The sequence below is a fragment of the Alexandromys fortis genome, unplaced genomic scaffold, assembly GCF_014885135.2.
Source record: "Alexandromys fortis isolate MF-2015 unplaced genomic scaffold, M_Fortis_MF-2015_v1.1 scaffold_112, whole genome shotgun sequence".
NCBI classification, from domain to species: Eukaryota; Metazoa; Chordata; class Mammalia; order Rodentia; family Cricetidae; genus Alexandromys; species Alexandromys fortis.
Window position 1 is genome coordinate 1926163 of NW_026068013.1, and position 24101 is coordinate 1950263.

Below are 24101 nucleotides of genomic sequence, written 5' to 3' on the forward strand. Positions count from 1 at the left end.
TCATTATCTCTGCCACACTGCAGGGGAGCTTGCTGATTTTAATTATAACCCTTTTGTTTATAATACATTATGAAATAATATATTTGACTTAATCTCCCAGAGACCTTTTGGTATGAGCGTTCTATAATTCTTGTTAGAAGCATAAAATCCATAAAATCAAAATCTCATAAATGCTTTCAGAGAAATACATATTTTTAAACCAAATATATCTTCAATTTAATTAGTGAAAAGCTGATTTAGAATTAGGCATTGAGGTAGCCTTCTCCCTCAGTCAGCTACTGATAAATGTCACGAATTTATTAACTCAGGGGATCAAGTTTACACACATGCTGAGCAGTTAAACTGATTCTCCTGCATTTATTTCTGAGCAATCACCCTTCACAGATAGAACATCCAGTTGAGACTTTACACATGAGATTCAAACGCTTAACTGTTTCACGTCTTATCTGGCATGCTGATATGTGAGCTATTTTCTCTTTTTTTCTTAAACAGTGAAATCCTTCTTGTCAGTATCCAGAATGAGCAAAGTAGAAAGCATTCCCTTCGTATAAATAGGCTGGAATATCACAGGGCTCTTGATAAATGTCATTGTTTGAATAACATGTTACACATTACCACCACAGCTTAATTAAAAACCAAACAAAAGAAGTCTCCAATTTCTCTTAGTGTTTACATGGCTCATTAGATCATACAGATTTGCTAAAGACCATGGGCAGTCTTTGTAATTAAGATGCTGAGTGGTTATCCGAGTAGCCAGTATGAGGTATGAAGCAAAGATACAGGAGAATGGAGAGAGTGAGGGGTTGGCTACACAGGGATGGTAGTCAGAGGGACATTTCAAGACATTTTTCTAGTAGAATTGAACTTAAATATTCCCATTAACAATTACCAACAACATCAAGTATGTAGAAAGCTTAGAAATTAGAGTCCCTCAAAGCAGAAACTCTCAAACCAGCACCAAACAACATCCCCACCTATTCTCAATTCTGAGCTAGTGTGTGTTTATTTATTTATTTATTTATTTATTTATTTATTTATTTATTTGCATCCATCTTCACCTCCTGGAGAGCTAACTGCTGTTTTTGTTCTCAGTGGGGCAGACGACTTTAAACAGGCAGAGTGACAGTTTCCAGGGACATTACAAAGATCTGAGCTGAATCCCAGTCTTCCTATTTCATCATCCAATCTGTCTTCTGAAATTATTAATATCTGCTTATCTGCTCAGGTTTGTTTTTGTTGTTGTTGTTGTTTTAAATAATTTTTCATGAATTCATGACTGGCCTTGAATTTGCTGGGTAGTTGAGACTGGCTCTGACTTCCTGGTCCTCCTGCATTTACATTTTTTCTTTTGTTTCTTATTTTGTTTCTTATAGCGAAAAGAAGGCTAAAGAAGCAGAGAAAACCAAATACTGATGGAAGCCATGGATAAAACTGCGTATTCCAGAGATAGCTCCTCAACTGCCCAGCACCCTGAATTCTGATCCCTATTATCTTTTGACTCTGAAATGGAAAATGTGACATAAACTTTTATGGCCAAGAAAACATATTATCTTTACATTTAAGGAATCAATACTCTTACAGCTAGATGTATCAAGCAGACATGCAGATGGAAGTCTTTCCCAGACACATGCTTCCTACATTGCAGTAGCCTGTGAACAGAGCAGACCAGTCCATTTGTAGAAACAGCCTCATTCTCTTCCCACCACTATCTCTTAATGTGCTTTGTCTGCTTGCTTCTGCTGAATCTCCTTTTCACTACTGATCTTTCACTACAAATCTTTCTCATATTCCAGACTTTTAGTTTTATTTTATGTCCCATGGAGTTGAACCAAGGCTGTCTGTGTGACCATGAATTTATAACTGTCCACTAGAGCCTGGTGAGACCAGTTGTGGATCCACTAACTCATCCTACCACAATTCATCTGAATACATGGAAGAAATGGTCAAAATGTACTAACGAAACACACATGCACACATGTGCACACACATGTACACACATACACTCACTTCTAATCTATAACTCCAATCCCAACTATTTCTTCATCACTATTGCATCCTAGGGAAGTCTCATTTTTAGATACTTAAAATCTATTTGATTTAAATAAAAACTGTAATTTCACAAACATCCCATTTTCTACCCTTCCATCCTAGCTTGGGTTTGACCCTGGGGAGCTGTGCTCAGTCTCTTCCATCTCATTTCTGCTTCCTTTCTCACCCTGAAACTGCCACTTTGACAGGTACTCCCCAGACAAAAGAAGAAAAGGGATATATCTACATAGAAGATGGCATCTCTGTCTATGTATTTGAAGTCATCTCATAATCTCTCACTGGTTGTTAGATGTTGCCAAGACTTCTTTTGTTTACACGCTTCTTCTTATGAGACGGTATGGGCTCTTTGGGGACATAGGAACCTCTAGCGGCATTCCACAAAGCCTAGTCAAAGTTTCCTTCCATGGTGCCCTTTGCCCCCACTGTGACTGTTCCGCCCACCTGCTTGCTAAGCCCTAGAAATATGCAGTGTTCCACAAACTACCTTTTCCTCTGTTGCTTAGGGAGTTCAATGTGGGATTGAGAGTTCTTGTATAAAACTCTGAAGCTCAATGTTGCCTCTGGTGGAAGACAGAAACACTGAGCCATCTACCAGGGCTGTCTTGCTCCTCTGCTACTTGTTTTAATAGGGAAATGATCTATCCCTATTGAAGCTGGTATTGGTGAGAAATCCCTGGTCAAGACAGCGAGAACTAAGACAGAAAAGTAAGGCTGACTGCCCTGTTCCTTTCACGCATTTTCTACCCAGTCTCACTCAGCATCTGAGGTTGCATGGCTCACTGCAGCAGAAGAAAGACTCAGCTCATTATTAATTACAATCTCTTCAGCTGTACTTTATCTTCTTGCTCCTGAAAAGATGCTGTTTCTGTTTTCATGTTCGTATCTTCAGAGAAACATGGTTGCTATTGAGAAAATCTGACTTCAGAGGAGACAGAATAAAATCCTATTGTGATAAATACATATTCTGGCTCCTTAGTAAAAATAGCTTAATGGTACAAAAATGCTAACACTGTTTAAGATAAGCCTGATTTGTTTTCTCTGAAAGTCTATGTATTGATAGTATGGCTTTTAAGGGACATTTGGAAACCAGACCAAATAAGAGTTGAACGGAATGATTTACTGGAGAAAGTTAGAAACCACAAAGTGGTCATACACTGCTGTCACCAAAGGGCCCAAGCTAGGAGGGTTTTAGTTTTTTAGTCTTCCTCTGTCTTAAAGAAAATATATTCTGCTGAAATACTTGGCAAAATTAAAGAAAATACCATTAAGTGAACATTATGACTTTCTTCAAGCCAATGAGTAATTTAATTATATTATGTAAAAGAAATGGTCCCAGTAAGATTAAAATAAGACAGAAATTATAACAAGCAACAGACCCCTAAAGCTAAATCGAAATCATTATAAAAAATAAAGTAACAGTACACATCATGTAGCAGAGAGTATTTTTTGATGAAAAAAATATGCCCTTACAGACACATTACTAAGTAAAAAGAAGAATAAAATGGCTGTGTGTGAGGGTCCCTAGTGGGCTTGGTAGGGAGATATTTAGCCCATATACATTTATCTGAAAACATATCATCAATATAAAAGAGACTTTTGCATGCTCATCATTGCTTAAATTCCCTTCTTATAAAATAACAACCCAGTGAATGAAGATGGTTGTAATAACAACAGAGATGTTAATACTTATGTGCAGTTTCTTATGTAATACAAGGATCAAGAGAAGTAGGCTACAACATGTCCTTGTTAGCACTATTTGTCAACTTGACACACTTACAGCCATTTGACAGAAGAGACTCATTTGAAACATTGCCTAGACCAAATTGGCCATTGGGCATCTTTGTGGGGTATTTTCTTGATTATAGGAGGATCCAGTCCAGGTACCATCCATTGATTCTGATCCTGGATTGTGTGGGTAAGTTATCTGAGAAACAGACTATGAGTGATCCAATGAGGAAATGAGCAAGCTGGCAAGCAGCATTCCTCCATGGTGTTTGCATCAAGTCCCTGTCTAGACTTGCATCAGTGACAGATTGTGTGACCTGGAAGGAAAAGCCGAAGAAACCCTTCTGCCCCCACCATTCCCTGAAGTCCCTCCTTCCCTCCCTTCCTTTTTTTTTTTTTTTTTTTTTTTTTTTTTTTTTTTGTCATCGTGTTTGCAACAGCAACAGCAAGAAGACTGGAGAATATTTTCCTAATTTGACAAATGCTAATAAGAAAGCCTTAGACACCCTTGCCTGTGTTCAGCAAGCTAGTAAATGACACACCTGAACATTAATTCAATTCTAAACTCATGTAACTCAATAAGCTTCACATATATGCACGTGTGTATGTGTGTGTGCACGTGTGCACGCAAATGCACGCACACATACACTAAGCTCTATTTAGCAGTATATGAAAAGATTTAGAAGTAATGGCTGTTACTAGACAAAGAATGTAAAAACTTCCCAATGGCAAGTTTCACAGTTGCCCTTCTTACTGACAGTTCAGAGGTTTCTAACGTATTAGTTGTAGAATGGTGAGGTTCAAGACAAGAAACAGCTGCTGCTCTTATATTCATTTTGTTTTTCTGTTTCAACATCTCATATTTTCATATTCATTTCTTAATCTATAATCATCTCTCTTGCGACGTCTTTGAAATAATAAAACATTCACACTGTTGTCTTTCAAATTTACACGTTAGTTTGATGAGAGCAGCACATTTCATTAATTAAACATGTAATCTATTTATATCTTTCTCTCTCTCTGGATAATCTAATTAAAACTTGTAAGAAAATCGAAATTGCTCTATAAATATAAATGTGCACCACAGTAAAAATAGACATTTTCTATGCTAGTTTGACCTCCTTATGCCAAGACATTGGACTGAACTAAATTATACATTTGGGGTGTAAAGCTTGCTTTTTTGGTGTATATTCATTGTACGAAGTACTGAGTTTTCTAAGGACTCCTGGAATCAAGTACATAGCATGTGCTGACATGTTCTCCGGTGACAGCCTAGCCTATTCTATTGGTTATATTATCTTCTTGGAAGTGTTTTGATGACCAAAAGTACTAAAATGTATTCTTTGGGAAAACTGCAAAAAATTTCTTTTTGGTATATGAGAAAGAAGCACTTTTGACATAGAAATACTTCAATTGAAGTACTTTTTCTTTTTTAAAATTTTAGGTTTTTTATTAATAGAAATTTACAGAGGCATAATCTCTCATAATCTCAATATCATAATGTTAAGACAATTTTCCCTTCCAATGTAGCTCTCCATTTTGAAAGTTTAGTTGGTCCATTAGAATAATGTCATATTGGAATATAAAATAGGTACTTAATAGAGGCAAAGTGTGTTACTGGGGACTGCTACCTCAGTATACTGGTGTCTTTTGATCTGTGCTTCCTGAAGAAACATCTACAAAATTCGGCACTTGGTTCTATGCCATTAGGAGGTCCAGCTGAATTTGATGTCAAGCGAAGCAGTATAAAGTGGGCAGTGCTCACCTTCCCAGCTCACTGTGAGAGGCACACTCTGCACACACTTTCACAGCATCTTTCCTCTTCCGTTAGACTTTAATGGAATAAAGTATGCCATGCATCCATAAAATTTAAGACAGCAATCTATGACCAAGGCAGGTATAAAGCTAGACAAAATCTTTGAAATGCATCATCTGAACATGGTTTGGCTTAAGATGCAATGGTGGCTTGTTAACAAAATTTTAATAGCACAAGTAGATTCATACTTTAAAAGCTTAGGAGAGTTACTCATCCTGAAAGCAATTAGTTTCCTTGATATGGTCATTTGGGTGTTTTTTTTCAATTAGATAAATTTATTCTGGAAGACTAGGAAGAACCCTTGGTTTTTCTAAGATATGTAGCAGATGGATAGCTCATGTATACAGTGTTCCAGAAAGCACCAGGTTAAGGAGGGGCTCTGTTTTTCTCTTCAAAGTGTAAACATGTAATTTACACAGGTTAGGTGGTGAAGGGCGGCAAAGAGCAGCCTAAGCAAGTAGATTGTAATTGAAGGTAAGAACAATCACTGAGGAATAGAAAGGTAAATTAAACTATCCTGGATTTTATGGGGTTTCTTAGAAGAATAAATAAATTGCCTGCATTTCATGAAAAGTTATGTTTAAGGATGGGAGGACAAATAATAGATTTCATAAATTTTTGTTACGAAAGCAGTGATAAAATGGCTGAAAAGAAGAAAAATAATTATTTTAAAGAAAATAAATTCAGGATACTAGGAAAATGCATCAGGAAAGTCATGGAGCAGTCATGATTAATTCAGCTTCCTTTCAGAGTGATGAGAGGCTTATGAAACAGGAGATTTGTGCAGTGGTTCTTACCTGCCTCATTTGTGCGGATCATTCGAGATGGGATGCTTGGATCTCCTGTCCCAATTGGATTGGTGGCCACTACTCGGAATTCATATTCTACCCAGGGATTTAGGTCCACAGCCATTGCTGATTCCATGTCTCCTGTGATGACTTCTGGGACTACAGAGAAGGAGCAGAGTTCATGCTATTAACAAGCTGGAGAAATGCTACAAATGCATGTTGGTCAATGATGTCACCATTACTAATCCCTACTTCCTCATTCCATGCAGTCATTTCTCATAATACCTGGCCATGATCCTGCTTCCTCATAGTACATTACTATGTATAACTGCTATGACAAAATGAACTTTCAGGAAGTAAGCACTGCATATGCTGAAGTTGTTTGTAGGCCACTAGAATTCCTCTCATCTGGCTATCAAAGAACTTAGCATGATCTACACTAAAAATCCTTTCCCCATCCTCAGCCCTAGAGAAGAGGCTAAGTCCCACTAGAAACAGAGTTCTCTTCAGTTTCTAGGGATATGTTTTTTATACTCACAAACATAATTTGTTTCCTGTCCACAACAACTCATGAATATATCTTTTAGTTAGAAATGACAGCATGTGAGGACTAGGTACAAACTCTGATCTCTTCTTGGAATAATTTTCATACCATACTTTGATTCTATGAAACTTCTTACGATTGTCTTTAGAAAACCATATCCCATTCTCTCTTGACTATTTATTTATCAGACCACACCAGCTCCTCTATCACTGAAACTGCAATCGTCAAGGTTGGCACTGACCTCCACATGTTTAAAATCAATGATCAGGTGGCTGCCCAGCCAGGCAGTCTCGGGGAACTGAATCCATGCCCCCTCCAATTCTCTAAATTTTCTGGCCATCAAGAGGGATATGTCCCGGGCTACTGGCTTTCTTTACCACAATCCCATCTTGCCCTCAAGCACTCCTTTTCATCTCTGGAGTCCTTGGATCCCCTAGCACAGTCTGTTTCAGGGCAGAGGGGATCTGAGAGCCAGCTCCAGTGCTGAGGGGACCTAAGAGAGGGCAGACCAAGAAAAACTCTCAAGTAAACGGTCAGCCACAGCAATGATTGGACCAAGACGTCAAGACACTGCTGGCTTCATTTGAACTAAGAGATGCGCAGGAGCTAATGCAAAAATTTTGCCAACAACCTGAAAAGCAACATGATAACACCAGAATCCAATGAACATGCAGCAGGAAGACTTGAACACCCTAACACAGAAGAAGTAGAAGAAATAAACTTAAAACGTAACCTTATAAAAATGATGGAGATTCTTAAACAGAAAGTGAAAAACTTTCTTAAAGAAATGGAAGAGAAGACAAACAAAAAATTAGAAGAAATTAATAAATCCCTCAAATATACCCAAGAAAACCAAGAAAAAGCAATCAAACAGGTAAAGGAAACAGTTCAAGACTTGAAGAATGAAATGGATGTAATAAAGAAAACACAAACCAAGGGATGGCTGAATTTGGAAAATATGGGTAAACAAACAGGAACTATGGAGACAAATATAACCAACAGAATACAAGAGATAGAAGAAAGAATCTCAGATGCTGAAGATACTATAGAGGAAATAGATTCATTGATCAAAGAAAACAGCAAAACCAACAAATTCTCATCACAAAACATTCAGGAAATATGGGACACAATAAAAAGACCAAACCTAAGGATAATTGGGGTAGAAAAAGGAAAATTCCAGCTCAAAGGCCCAGAAAATATATTCAACAAAATTATAGAAGAAAACTTTTCAACCTAAAGAAGCATATTCCTATGAAAGTACAAGGAGCATACAGAACACCAAATAGACTGGATCAAAAAAATCATCCCCTTGTCATATAATAATCAAAACATAAAACATACAGAATAAAAAAGGATTACTAAGAGCTGCAAAGGAAAAAGATCAAGTAACATATAACGGTAAAGCTATCAGAATTACAACTGACTTCTCAATGGAAACCATGAAAGCCAGAAGGTCTTGGATAGAGAAAACAAGATATTTCATGACAAAACCAGATTTAAACAATACATATCTACAAACCCAGCCTTAAGAAAGTACTAGAAGGAAAACCTCAATCCAAGGAAGCCAACAACACCCACAATAGCACAGACATCTGACAACCCTCCACCAACACAGCTCAATGAAGGGAAACACACAAACACCACCACCAAAAAAAAAAAAAAACCCAAAAAACAAAAAACAATCAGAGTTAACAACCACTGGTCATTAATATTGCTTAATAGCAATAGACTCAATTCACCTATAAAAAGGAACAGATTAAGAGAATGGAGACAAAAACAGGATCCAACATTCTTCTGTTTACAAGAAACACATCTCAACCTCAAAGAAATACTACCTCAGAGTAAAGGGTTGGGAAAAGGTTTTCCAATCAAACAGACCTAAGAAACAAGTGAGTGTGGCTATCCTAATAGCTAACAAAATTGATTTCAAACTAAAATCAATCAGAAGAGATGGAGAAGGATACTTTATACTCATAACAGGAACAATTTATCAAGATGAAGTCTCAATCCTGAATATCTATGACCCTAGTATAAAAGCACCCACATATGTAAAAGAAACATTACTAGAACTCAAATCACACATCAAAGCCCACACACTAATAGATTTCAACACTCCTTTCTCACCAATGGTCAAACAGACAGAAACTTAACAGAGAAATAAGCGAACTAACAGATGTAATGAATCAAATGGACTTAACAGACATCTATAGAACATTCCACCCAAACAGGAAAGAATATACCTTCTTCTCAGCATCTCATGGAACCTTCTTGAAAATTGATCACATACTCGGTAACAAAGCAAACCTCCACAGATACAAAAAAATTTTAGTGACCAACTGTGTCTTATCAAATCACCATGGATTAAAGTTAGAATTCAACAACAATGCTATCACCAGAAAGCCAACAAACTCATGGAAACTGTACAGTAAACTACTGATCCACCACTGGATCAAGGAAGAAATAAGAAAGAAATTAAAGTCTTCCTTGAATTCAACGAAAATGAAGACACACATACCCAAACCCATGGGACATTGTGAAAGCAGTGCTAAGATGAAAGTTCATAGCACTAAGTGCCCACATAAAGAAAATGGATAAAGTTCACATTAGAGACTTAATATCACACCTGAAAGCTCTAGAAAAAAAAAAGAAGCAGACTCACCCAGGAGGAGTAGAAGACTGGTAATAATCAAACTGAGGGCTGAAATCAACAAAATAGAAACACAGAAAACAATCCAAAGAATCAATGAAACAAAGAGCTGGTTCTTTGAGAAAATCAACAAGATTGACAAATCCCTATCCAAGCTAATCAAAAGGCAGTGAGAGAACACGCAAATTAACATGATCAGAAATGAAAGGGGGGGACATAACTACAGACACTGAAAAAATTCAGAGAATCATTAGGTCATATAACAAAAGCCAGTATGCCACAAAATTGGAAAATGTAAAAGAAATGGACAATTTTTAGATAAATACCATATACCAAAATTAAATCAAGACCAGGTGAAAATAATTTAAATAGACCTGTAAGTTGCGAGGAAATAGAAGCTGTTATCAAAAAACTCCCAACAAAAAAGAAGGTCAGAGCTGGGCGGTGGTGGCGCATGCCTTTAATCCCAGCACTCGGGAGGCAGAGGCAGGCGGATCTCTGTGAGTTCGAGACCAGCCTGGTCTACAAGAGCTAGTTCCAGAACAGGCTCCAAAACCATAGAGAAACCCTGTCTCGAAAAACCAAAAAAAAAAAAAAAAAAAAAAAGAAGGTCAGGACCAGATGGTTTTAATGCAGAATTCTACCAGAACTTCCAAGGAGAGCTAATACCTATACTCCTTAATGTGTACTACATAATAGAAACAGAAGAATCATTACTAAATTCCTTTTATGAAGCTACAACAAAGCTTTTTATGAAGCTGATACCAAAACCACACAAAGACTCAAGCAAAAAGGAGAATTACAGACCAATCTCTTTCATGAACATCAATGCAAAAATTCTCAATAAAATTTTGACAAACCAAATCCAAGAACACATCAAAAATATCAACCATTATGATCAAGTTGGCTTCATCCCAGAGATGCAGGGCTGGTTCAACATACAAAAATCTATCAATGTAATCCATCATATAAATAAACTGAAAGAAAAAACATACGATCATTTCATTAGATGTTAAAAAAGCATTTGACAAAATTCAACACTCCTTTATGATAAAGGTCTTGGAGAGATTAGGGATACTTGGATCATTCCTAAATATAATAAAAGCAATATACAGCAAGCTGACAGCTAACATCAAATTAAATGGAGAGAAACTCAAAGCCATTCCATTAAAATCAGGAACAAGACAAGGCGGTTCACTTTCTCCATATCTCTTCAATATAGTGCTTGAATTTCTAGCAATAGTAATAAGACAACATAAGGAGACCAAGTGATTTGAATTGGAAAGAAAGAAGTCAAATTTTCGTTATTTGCAGATGATATGATGGTATACATAAGTGACCCCAAAAACTCTACCAGAGAACTCCTATAGCTGATAAATACCTTTAGTAATGTGGCAGGATACAAGATTAACTAAAAATAAATCAGTAGCCCTTCTATATACAAAGGATAAAGAAGCAGAGAAGGAAATCAGAGAAACATCACCTTTCACAATAGCCACAAATAGCATAAAGTATCTTGGGGTGACACTAACCAAGGAAGTGAATGATCTCTTTGACAGGAACTTTAAGTCTTAGAAGAAAGGAATGAAGAGGATACCAGAAAATGGAAGGATCTCCCATGCTATTGGATCTGTAGGATCAATATAGTAAAAATTTCAATTCTACCAAAGGCAATCTATAGATTCAATGCAATCCCCATAAAAATCCCAACAAACTTCTTCACAGACCTTGAGAGAACAATAATCAACTTTATATGGAATATCAAAAAACCCAGGATAGCTAAAACAATCCTATTCAATAAAGGAACTTCTGGAGGCATTATTATCCCTGACTTCAAACGAGTAATGAAAACAGCTTGGTATTGGCTTAAAAACAGAGACATTGACCAATGGAATCAAATTGAAGACCCAGATATTAATTCACAAAACTATGAACACCTGATTTTTGACACAGGAGCTAAAATTATACAATGGAAAAAAAGAAAGCATCTTCAACAAATGGTGCTGGCATAACTGGATGTCAACCTGTAGAAGAATGAAAATAGATTCATTACTATCACCATGCAAAAAACTCAAGTCCAAATGGATTAAAGACCTCAATATAAATCCAATCACACTGAACCTAATAGAAGAGAAAGTAGGAACTAGCCTGCAATACATAGGCACAAGAGACTACTTCCTACATATAACCCCAGTAACACAGACAATAAGAGCAAGTATGAATAAATGGGATCTCCTGAAACTGAGAAGCTTTTGTAAAGCAAAGGACACAGAAAATGGAAGGACAAAAAGGCAACCTACTGAATGGAAGAAGATCTTCACCAACCCCACATCAGGCAAAGGTCTGATCTCCATAATATATAAGAACTCAAGAAACTAGACACTAAAACTCAAAAACAAACAAACAAACAAACAAAAAACTCAACTAAAATGGGGTACTGAACTGAACACTGAATTTTCAACAGAAGAATTTCAAATGGCCAAAAGATACTTAAGGACATGTTCAACTTCCTTAGCTATCAGGGAAATGCAAATCAAAACAACTTTGAGATACCATCTTACACCTGTTAGAATGGCTAAAATCAAAAACACCAATGATAACTTATGCTAAAAAGGATGTGGAGTAAGGGGAACACTAATCCATTGCTGGTGTGAATGGAAACTTGTGCAACCACTTGTGCAATCAGTGTAGCAATTTCTCAGAAAATTGGGAGTTAACCTACCTCATGATTGAGCAATACCACTCTTGGGAATATACCCAAGAGATGCCCAATCATACTATAAAAGCATTTGTTCAACTATGTTCATAGCAGCATTATTTGTAATAGCCAGAACTTGGAAAAACCTAGATGCTCCTCAATGGAAGAATGGATAAAGAAAGTGTGGCACATCTACACATTAGATAACACTCAGTGGTAAAAAACAACGGCATCTTGAATTTTGCATAAAAATGGATGGAAATAGAAAAAACTTTACTGAGTGAGATAACCCAGACCCCAAAATTTGAATATGATATGTACTCATTCATTAGTGGATTCTAACCACGAACAAAGGACATTGAGCCTATAGTTTGCCATCCTTGAGAAGTTAAGTAATAAGGTGAACCCAAAGAAAAACAAATATAGATCCTCCTGGAAATTGGAAGCAGACAAGATTTCCAGGCAAAAGTTGGGAGCATTGGGGTGAGGATGGGGGGGGAGGGGAGGGGGGAGAGAGAAGGGAGAAGGGGAGTGTTGGGGAGAGCTTGGGGGAGTAGAATGGTTCAGAGGGAAGAAGGATGGATATGGGAGCAGGAAAGAAGATATTTTAATCAAGGGAGCCATTTTGGGGTTAGTCTTGGATCTATAGGGGTTCCTAGGTATCCACGGGGATGTCCCCACCTAGGACCCTGGGCAGTGGAGGAAAGGGTGCCTGAGCTGGCCTTGTCCCTTAATCAGACCGATTACTATCTTGAATATCATCATAGAACCTTCGTCCTGCTGCGACAGATTGAGATAAAGACAGAGACTCACATGGGAGCTCCCAAGGTCCAGTTGAAGAGCAAAGGATGGAGAATATGATCAAGGAAGTCAGGACCACGAAGGGTTGGTCCACCCACTGAGACAGTGTGCCTGATTTAATGGGAGCTCACCAACTCCAGCTGGACTGGGAATGAATGAGCATGGGCTCAAACTGGACCCTCTGAATGTGGCTGACAATTGGGGCAGACTGAGAAGCCAATGATAATGGCACTGGGATTTGTCTCTACTATATGTAATGGCTTTTTGGGATCCTATTCTATTTGGAAGCATACCTTTCTCAGCCTGGATGGAGTGGGGAGGGCCTTGGACTTCTCACAGGGCAGGGCACCCTGCCCTATCTAGGACAGGAGTGGGAGGGAGGGAGGGTGAGTGGGGAAGTGAGAGGGAAGTGGTAAGAGGAGAGAAAGTGAAAATTTGGAATGATATTATTTATAAAGTAATAAAAAATAAGAAAGAAAAGAAAAAAATAAAACCAATGATCAGTGTCAAACTTTAGCGGACATATGAGCAACACAAGCACACTTAACTGCTCTTGCTTACTTGGTATTCTCTGTTTCCCAGAAGGTTATTGTATTTGACTTTAACTTTTACTTCAGAGATTATTCTCTCTCTGCCTCCTTTGGCTAGTTTATCTTCGTTATGAGTACTCCATAGTTGGGTTTTGATATTCTTCTTCAGTTTATATTTATTTTCTTAGAATTGCTATGTTCCAGGATTGTGTGTGTGTGAGAGAGAGGGGGGGAGAGGGAGGGAGGGAGGGAGAGAGAGTAATGTGCAGGTGGTGTATATTAGTGTGTCTGTGTATATACCATACACATATTGCAAACAGAAAAATGTCAGGTGACCTTCCTCTTTCACTCAAAACCTTACTGCTTTGAGATGAGGTATTTCAATGAATTAGAAATTCACGGCCGGGCGGTGGTGGCGCACGCCTTTAATCCCAGCACTCGGGAGGCAGAGGCAGGCGGATCTCTGTGAGTTCGAGACCAGCCTGGTCTACAAGAGCTAGTTCCAGGACAGGCTCCAAAACCACAGAGAAACCCTGTCTCGAAAAACCAAAAAAAAAAAAAAAAAAGAAATTCACCATTTGTGTGTGGGGGCATTGAACAGTGAGCATCTACCTGTCTCTATCCCTCAAAACTGGAGTTAAAAGGATTTATAGCCATGCTCAAATTTTTGTATGTTTGCTGAGCATTTGAACTCAGATCCCCAAGTTTATGCAGAAAGTTCTCTTACCCACGTTGCTATCTAGCCAGCTTTATGTTTTACTATTTTAATCATAATTTATCAATCAATCAATTTCCAACTTATAACAAAATTGATTAGATAACTCTAAATTTATTGCCTTTTATAAAGGGTATATAATACTTTCAAAAATGTCAGTTAGTGGTATTAATATTCATAAGCAAATAAAATAAATTGCAAACAAAGTTGTCTTAATTAAGACAGGATTTTGATTTTTCAATACTGAAGATATTAAGGATAATGGACAATTTTAAGCAGTTAAGAATATTTAAAAAGCATTGCTGGGACCTTTTTTTATAAAGATATCATTGCTAGAGGCATGGACATAGGTTGCTTTCAAAGAAAATACATGCTTCACAGAGAAAAATAAAGCAGTGATTAAAGGCAGCCAAGAAGTGATTATGAGGAGAATGCCATTGGAATGTCTTTCCTAGCAAAAGCATCACATCCAATAATTTAATAAAGTACTTGACAAGCTTGTCAAATTGAAAAGTTTAATCAACCAATCATCTCATGGAAATAATATCCACAGACAGACAATAGAAACCAATGATAAATGCTTAAGAAACATCCTAAAGTTATGCAAAGATCAGTAATGGTTATTTTTGATAATCATAAGTAAACATATGAAAATGCAAAACAGGTCACCTTAGAATTCTCAGTAGCATAATAACAGCATAATTTTAAGGTACAATAAATTTGCTTAAATGGAAATAGGACATGAAGATGAACTTTTTGCCAAAGATTATTTCATACTTTCTTCCAATTATACACACTATTCTTATTTACCTTTGAACCTCCCCTGCAGGAGGGAGAATTTATAAGTCAATTATAAGATGTGAATTTGTAAGTCAATTTAAGATACTCTTAGTTAGCAGGCCTATCCTCAAATTTTTGTTTCAACTAGCAGAAAGTAAGGAATTTATTTTTATTTTGGCACATAAAAGAATGTTAAATGTTTTCCACGAGCTTATAAGTTTCATTCATTTATCAAAAGTTATAAACTGTGTACTCATCTTTTATCCAAATATATATGCCAGGATTAGAAGTTGTTTTGACTTTAACTGTATTAGATTATGAGAGCACATATGAAAATAACTAATCAGTCAAGTTATTGCACCCATAAGGAATTATGGCTAGATTATAGACAGGGCTAAAGCCACGCTGGTTTGGATCACCTAGGATTTGAGGACTCCTTCATGGACTTGCCCCAGGCTGGCATGCTTTGACCACTACTGCAATGGATATTGTGTTTTGGACAAAGAAGTCAGATAGATGAGGAATCAGTCTGCTAGATCTTTCACACTATGAAGCATAGAAAAAAATGAATACTGATATTGCTATAATTCTGAAAAATGTATTTCTTTATAAGTAAACCATAACAATCGTTTTTTAAAAAAATAGTTACTTCCTGAAGACAGTCAAAGCAGAGATCTAGCTTGAAAGTCTCTAGTTTTCAAGTTATTTTAGAAGATAAAAATATAGCTTTCTAGTAGAGCTTTGTCAACAAACACAAACCAACTTTTCTTCCTAATCTCTCCAACCCCTGTAGAAACAGATGCAATAAAAATAAATAAATAAAAACAAAAGGATAAGCAGGAATCAGAGAGTAAGTTAAATAAAGACCATGAACTCATGCCTATAGTAGGTGCATTATAAGACAAAATGGTTTAGTAAATTATCAAACGAATCAGGAAATATGTATGGACTACTAAGCATCTCTCCCAGAGGAAGTTGAACAGTCTGTGACAAACAGTGGCAGGAGGATGGGGTGTATGAGAATACACCAGATACACAATGATCATTTTCCATAGCTGCAAAACAAAATCTTTGAGCAACCACATGAAAGGTAAGATGGCAATCGGGCAAACAGTGGATGAGAATTCTTGAATCAATCTGCTCATGAAGTTTGAAATTGTGGTCTTCCTATGTCGATCAACCCAGATAACTCCTCTTATTCCTTGGGGAGTTATATTTGCTGCACAAGGATATGGTGGACCCAGGACCAAGGCCAGTGTTTTAAATAGAAATCTGTATACATACAACACAGTGTATTACTAACCACAGCGAAGTCTAAGTTCATGCAGCAACTTATTATCAAGTAAGATCTGAAATATGTTCTGTAGGAAAACACATTTTCTTTCTACATAATTGTAATGAGTGAAGCAAAGCTTGTGCTAAAGTGTCATTTACCTAGATACAATAGACCATTCCATAGTCATAGTATTGCATTTTAGTTTTATTGTTAATGAACTCATACATCATCTTGATGATTTTCACATTACTTATTTGCTGCTGTTGAGATAGGGTTTTGATATGTCATTCATTTGGCCTCAAGAGTCTTATGCAGACAAAGCTGGATTAAAATGTGTTGCAGTTCTCTTACTGATCTCCCATCATGTCTAGCTTGATTTTTATATATTACCTTTAAGCAGTTGAATTAACTTTAAAATGAGAGATGCCCCCAACTAGGTCCTTGGGCAGCTGAGGAGAGAGAGCCTGAAATGGCCCGATCCTATAGCCATACTAATGAATATCTTGCATATCATCATAGAACCTTCATCTGGTGATGGATGGAGATAGAGACAGAGACCCACATTGGAGCAATGGACTGAGCTCCTAAGGTCCAAATGAGGAAAAGAAGGAGGGAGAACATGAGCAAGGAAGTCAGGACTGCGAAGAGGGCACCCACCCACGGAGACAGTGGGGCTGATCTATTGGGAGCTCACCAAGGTCAGCTGGACTGGGACTGAAAATGCATGGGATAAAACCAGACTCTCTGAATATGGTGGACAATGAGGGCTGCTGAGAAGCCAAGGACAATGGCATTGGGTTTTGATCCTATTGCATGTACTGGTTTTGTGGGAGCCTAGCCTGTTCGGATGCTCACCTTTCTAGACCTGGATGGAGGGGAGATGACCTTGGACTGCCCACAGGGCAGGGAACCCTGACTGCTCTTAGGACTGGAAAGGGAGGGGGAGGGAAGTAGGATGTGGGGAGTGGAGGGGGAAGGGTGGTGGGGAGGAGGTGGAAATTTTTAATAAAAAAATAAAATAAAATAAAATAAATACAACAGAAACCCTCATCCCCAGTCTGTGCAGACAATTCCTTCACGTTCTCTTCTATTCTTAACTCTCTCTTCTATTCTTAATGTCTATTCAAACATGATACTAAATACTTATCTAGTAGCTCCTGGGGAGTGTGACTTTTAATAAATATCCTTTGCCACCACTTCCAGTTACATAGGAAAGCTTGGACAAGGTTAGTGTTGTAACATTCAAAGGAAATCACTAGTGACGAAAATAATTTTTAAATAGTGAAACTAGGGCAGGAACCATGTTAAACACAGACATTAAAATAATGCACTGCTTTTAGACACACAGTTCATATTAGCTTTTCATTTTATAAATAAAACTGGCACAGGATTATAAAGCCACAGTAGAAGCTTCTGGGATTGCGGGCAATTCTGTATCCCAACCCGCCTATGGGGACAGGTGTCTATACAACCTAATGTGAAGAATTCCCTAGCACCGCACCCTGAGAACAACTGTACATCAAATTGATGAATTCCCAGGGAGGCCTGGATCCCACCCAAGAGCATTGCTCAGCATCACTTCTCTGTTTGATAACTGTTGTCAAGTCATGTGCAGTATGATAATTGAAAGAAGCTGGGGAGTGGCTCCATGGGGGCTTTTTGTACAGTGCAATTTTTACAGCTTCTTTGTGAATCTGAAAGTTAGTTCATCATAAAAACAGAGCCTCAATGTGGTCTCTTTTTTTGCAAGTTATGAACAGAAGAAAGGAAGAGAGGTTGCTTTTAGAGGGCACAGGGAAAGAATCCATAGTAGAGATCAATGTGGAAAGAATAATAAAGCATTTCTGCAGTTGACAAATGATCATGAATGAGCTTTAAAGCAAGTGCACCTGGTGCCTCCAGATGCTGGTTTTGTGTGTGACACTGTGCCAAAACCTCTTACCTGTTTTCACGGTTTGCCAGCCCAGGGAGAAGGGGCTACGGGCCTGCAGGTTGTAGGAGGAGATGGGACTGTGGTTGTCAGTTGCTGGACTCCATGAAAGAGTGGCTGTGTTTTCTGTGATTTCCTCCACGATGACCACCCCAGGTGGGCCTGGGGGACCTATAGGAAAAGCAGTGGATACAGCTAAGCACCAATCGTTATAATCAACCACAAGACATTGTATTCCCAATGTGGTTCTCATCAAATGATGTGATCGTCTTAATGAAATACATACTCAGTAATGAAAATAGACAGCAGAAACTGATGGGATACAAGTTATTTTCTAGAATTTCTGTGGGGAACTTAATTATGTATTATATTTTTTCTGACACTTTGTGCCTGGAAGCAACTTTCAATTAGCATTATATTTTATAGGAAAAGAAAAAATAATCAGAAGCAGACACAAAGCTATGAATGTCAATATGAACTGTGGCTGCTAAAATCAATCACAGATAACAGGCAGAGGCAGAAACAGGCAGGCAATAATACTTCAGGAACAGACACAATGCCATTTACACTAAAAGACTATAGGTGGATTGAGCTATATTGCAGCTCAGAAACCTTAAGCATGCAAATCATGTAATGAGCTATATTGAGCAACTCAGATCTGGTCAAGAGGATGCAGAGTGTTCTGAAATAGCAGTACTGCCGGGAAGAAAGGTAAGGACATCCACCTAGAGTGACGCATCCGTAATCCTTTGTGGAAATTCAAAGGAGATGCTTATTTAGTTGTTTTAGAATTGGTGGTGCAGTGGAATAGCAGTGATTCACAGAATAATTTTCTCTTTGTCTTTAAGGGATAGTATAAAGCAGAGACAACTAGTCTACTCCCATGTAGCTTTTGTTTTCAAGAAATAATCAGAATATTATTTGAGGAGAAATGTCCCTTTAGTTAATTATGACTAACCATCAATTTTAAGGGCATTAAAATGTATATCTATTTAAAATTTTGCGACTAAAATAAATGCCAGTTTTCATGTTGTCATATTCATGTTCCATAATGTAAATTATGCAAGTTGTAGAATGGCTTCTATATGAAGACTATACACAAGGAGATATTTTAAGTGACTAATCTATGGATTGATATGTAAATGGCATATAACTTGCTGGACTTGATGATCATGATATCTAAGAAATAAAGAAAGGAATGGTGAGCTGGAACATTTTAAAACTTTGACAAGCAAATGACACTTTTAGGAGACAGTAGATGAGTATTTTTTCTTCACTGAACAGGTCACCAAATACTAAGGATTGGAAGTTAGAGACTGTTCTAACATCAAGGTGATAGAATCGGGATTTTGAACAAAGGAGGCAAAGGAAAGCCTTAAGAAGTGGCAATTTTCCCTCTAAGTGAAGTGGTGGAAGAAACAGTAAAGTAATAAAACACAGAATGGCTTTGAAATAACAAGGGGAGAAAGCACAAGAGCTCCTTCTAGCAGGCAATCATTATTTTCTTTACGGAAGAATCTAAGTCCTCCAAAGGGAGGCCGGGTGTGTGTGTGAAAGTGAGCTTATGGGCAGAGGGGCATCAAGGAAGGCTTTGAGTAGAAATGTAATAGAAGAATGTGAGCGAGAATACAGAAGCACAGCAATGGTTTTCCTCCAGGCTTAGTTGGATCGAATCATTGTGAAGGAGAAACTGAACAAATAAGCATGCTTTGAATGTCCAAGACAAGGCCTAGGAGCTCTGGATATGTGTTACTGCTCATCACCAAAACCACGCAGAATGTGGGCAATGTGTGGTTCAGGTGAAGTAAGGAAGGTGGTAATGACTTAGAAAAAGGAGTTAAGAACATGGACTATTACAAGAAGACGACTCAGGAGTGGGATTTGTATTGTGAAGGGCAATTGACAGAATTTGTGAGACGAGATAGTTTTGAGTGAAAAATTAGTGTGCAGGGGTAAAGTGAAGAATATAATTATTAGTGTGGATAATTCTAGGACTGTGCAAGAGTGCAAATGTAGCAGAAATATCTGCTTAAGTCAGGAAAGGTAGATAAGGGCATGGTAAGGAAGAGAAAGAAGAGGGATGCAGATGTTGAAGAACGCATCTGAGAAGATGTTAGACTATAGAGACAGGAGCACAGGGAAGCATCTATAAGAACAAAATAATTATGTAAATAACTTGATTTCTATGTGATTACTACAATCATGCCAGTAGCTACCATACTCTCACCACCTTATAATATATGAAGGGGACATACTATATGTTTCCTAGACATTAATTATTAGTTTACTATTTCACAGAGGGGATGGAGGAACCTGAAAGAGACTATTCATTCGATAATTATTCAGACCATATGTTTGGTTTTATTCTAGGACAGGGAATCTGAACATCCATTCTAATGAAAGAAATTACTTGCCATAGTCACTGTACTAATAAATAGCCCAGCTGAGATTTAAATATGGATTTGGGGGCAAAATCTGATTTTGGAAAGTAGCAAGAACTACTCAGACAGTTCTCCAACTATTAATATGGAAAACAGTTTCCAGTGAAGGAAGGAAAGAGAAAGCGTGTTACAGAAAAGTGCAGGTGAAGTATGCAGCAAAGACAGGTGGCAACAGGACAACTGGTGACGTCCATGCGGAGAGAGGCACCATCCCCTTCCTTTCCTCGCAATACAATTCATTCCTTCACCGAGCAGCACAATCTATGCTTTTCCTTCATTGAGCCTGAGTTGTCCCATGGCCATTGGACTCTATCAATAAGAGTAAAAGTGTCTAACACTGTTTGACTTTTGAGATGAGGTCATTAAAAGCTTTTGATATTCATCCACCCTTCTTCAGCGCTGGTTAGGGCTTAAGTTAGGGGACAGTTTTCAAGTCAAACTATACTGAGGCTACTGTTATGCCAGGAATTCCAAAGAATTTTGACAGAGGCATGAGGAGAAAGAAACATTCAGTTTGTTCCCAGCCCTGCTATGCAACCCAGTCCCGGAGCCAGACACGGTAGACAGCCTTCAAAGACCTCCAGCTTCCATTGGCGTGTGTGTGAGGAAACCTTAGGATGACTCGGCTGTGCCTGTCATCAAGTCCTTGGAGAGTGTGATTCACGTATCTTCAAACAGACTAAATTTGAGGACAACAATGGCTAATAGGAACAGGCTTCAAAATGGTTTATTGTTGTGAGTTTCTTTAAAGGAACTTTAAGGTAGGGACCCTCAAATATTTTTCAAAAAGTTGAGAAGTTTTGGTGATATGCTTATATAAGAAATCGTGGTAGAATTTATTTTTATCTCCTCCATAGTAAACCATTTATTCTGCTGTATTTTTTAGCATTCTATTTATTTGTCTCTTCAAGGGACATTTTTGCAACTGCTTACTTGCAAGACCAAGGTCATATGGGGAAATGAGTTTCTGTTAAATAAGTGATTTTCCCTTCTGAGTACTAAAATTCTAGGAAGATGTTTAGTATATCTTAAGACTATAACTAATAATCACTCAATATTTTCTAATTATTCAACTGGAAAAATAATTTAATTCAAAATATATACCATGATAAATCTTCATAAGCTTTCAAGAACTTTTCTCTACTTGCATTTATTTCCCCAAAATACATTTTGTAACAAAATAATCAGTAGCAAAGATTTATGAACCCAGTGTAATGTCTATGCTGTCTATTCAGTTATAATTGCAAACCATTATAAACAAATGACTATTTGATAATCATGAAATATTCAAATTATAACTCCTTGTGATACAATGTTAGACAGCCATTATTAATCTATTACTAAACTCTATTTAACAACACAGTCTTCATGGAGCTAAATAAAGTACATTGAAAAATTATATGTAACTACAAATGAGTTAATAGTAATTTGTCAAATATGTAGAAGAAAATACCAGAAAGAAATGCATTGACTTATCACTTGTAGGTGGGAAATCACCTTATTTAAGATTTATTCTTTATGTATATTTCTATTTTTAAAAGGACTTATATTTGTTTTATGCATATGAGTGTTCACCTACATGTATGTATGTGCACTGTTGGGAGATCAGAGAAGGCATTGGATCCTTTGAAACTGGAATCACAAATGGTTGTTAACCAACATGTAGGTGCTCGGAACTGAACCGGTCCTCTGGGAGAACAGGCAGTGCCCTAAGCACTAAGTCAGCTCTTCCCTTCTTTTCAGTCCTCAGTATAAGTGAGTATTGCTTCTCAAATGATTTTCAGATTACTCTTTAGAGCAGTGGTTCTCAACCTGTGTTTCATGACCTCTCTGAGGTCACCTAGGACCATCAGAAAACAAAGAAATTTACACCGTGGTTCTTAACAGTAGTCAAATTACAAAAATAATTTTGTGGTTGGGGTTCACCACAACGTGATGAACTGTATTAGAGGATGGCAGTGTTAGGAAGATAGTGAAGATAGTGAGAGCCACTACTCTAGAGGGAGTTACGTGTATGCTGCTGTAAGGATAACCTGCTTAACAAGGAAACATCCACTGAGTGACAGTGGATTTGCTGGGTGAGACAATTAGTGATCAGCACTCAGTGTGTTAAAATGAGGTGGCAGAGGTAAACTTTTCACACAGACATACCGGCAATGACTGCCACTTCCAAGTGCATCAGGAATGCAAACGGTTACTTCATTGACTGCAATTGGTTTTCTGAAATTTATACTCATATGAACAGCCAGATTGGTACTGGACATCTATTAGGCCCTCGGCAAATGTTTGTGACAGAGAAGATGAAATGCAGACAAATGGAAGGACTGTAAAACAATATAAGGTTGGAGGAAGCTGTGTTCTGAGTTTGCAATGCTGCATAATGAAATAAACAAATGTTTCAAAACATCATCATCATATTGCACAGGAAACGTACGTGACGTTTTTCTTTTAAAAGCATATTTGCGTTAATGACTTTTTAGTCAGGGTTAAAAGGGCAAGAGAAAGACAGAATAGATGGGGGGAAAGTGATTTCAGAGTAAGCCATGTTAGAAACTTGGAGCATTGTAACCTATGGAAAACAATTTTTCTGAATCCTTATAAATATGAAAGATTTCTTATGAATATATTACTGCAGTGCTACACTAAATCTGGTGGTGTGATTTCCTTCTTAAGAGAAACTAGCCATAATTTTCAGCTCTAATAAAGGTGAAAACAATTTACTGTTATTATGTTAGCATTGGCTTATCAGTGCTGTATTCGTAAAGAAAATATTTTTAGACAATATATGCTGACTACCAGCTCAGTTAGCTTTCTCTTTATACTTAGGGAGTGAATTCATTAGCATATTAGTGTATCAACTATCTTTGCTGTTAAACTTAGCTCCTAATGGCCCCATTTTCTTCTAGTTCTTCTTTTTCTAAGGTAGCAAACATTTTTTAGAGGACTTTTGCATATGTTTACAGAAAGCATCTTTGAAAATAGATAATTGAAAGAAAAATGCCTCAGCGCCAAGGGATTTGTGACAGGAGCTAGTGTCTACCTATGAGAAAGCCACCACTTACTTTGTCGGAATCGTAGGACATTTTATAAGGACCAGTAGGGATCAATGCCCGGAAATCAATGGCAGGTACCTTCTGTTTTATGTCCACATGCTGAGGAGTTCCTAACAAACAAGAAACCAAGTGCTGCTTCCTCCATGCTCCCTCCTTTAGGTTCCTGAGAACTGTTATCAGGGGAGTAGCTGAGGACATTCTCACTCCTATTGCTCATGTAACAATTTCTTTTTCTTTTCTTTTCTTTTCTTTTCTTTTCTTTTCTTTTCTTTTCTTTTCTTTTCTTTTCTTTCATCCTTCCTTTCTTC

General features: G+C 37.5%; 1 protein-coding gene across 1 annotated transcript in view; it reads right to left on the reverse strand.

Annotated features, from left to right (window-relative positions):
- Cntn5 (contactin 5) overlaps nucleotides 1-24101 on the reverse strand; it is a 656861-nt gene that overhangs the window by 51918 nt on the left and 580842 nt on the right. The window contains exons 15-16 of the mRNA XM_050162227.1: nucleotides 18312-18470; nucleotides 6388-6537 (exon numbers count right to left, since the gene is read on the reverse strand). Coding sequence (XP_050018184.1) covers nucleotides 6388-6537; nucleotides 18312-18470 — 309 coding nt within the window. The remainder of the gene's footprint in view (nucleotides 1-6387; nucleotides 6538-18311; nucleotides 18471-24101) is intronic.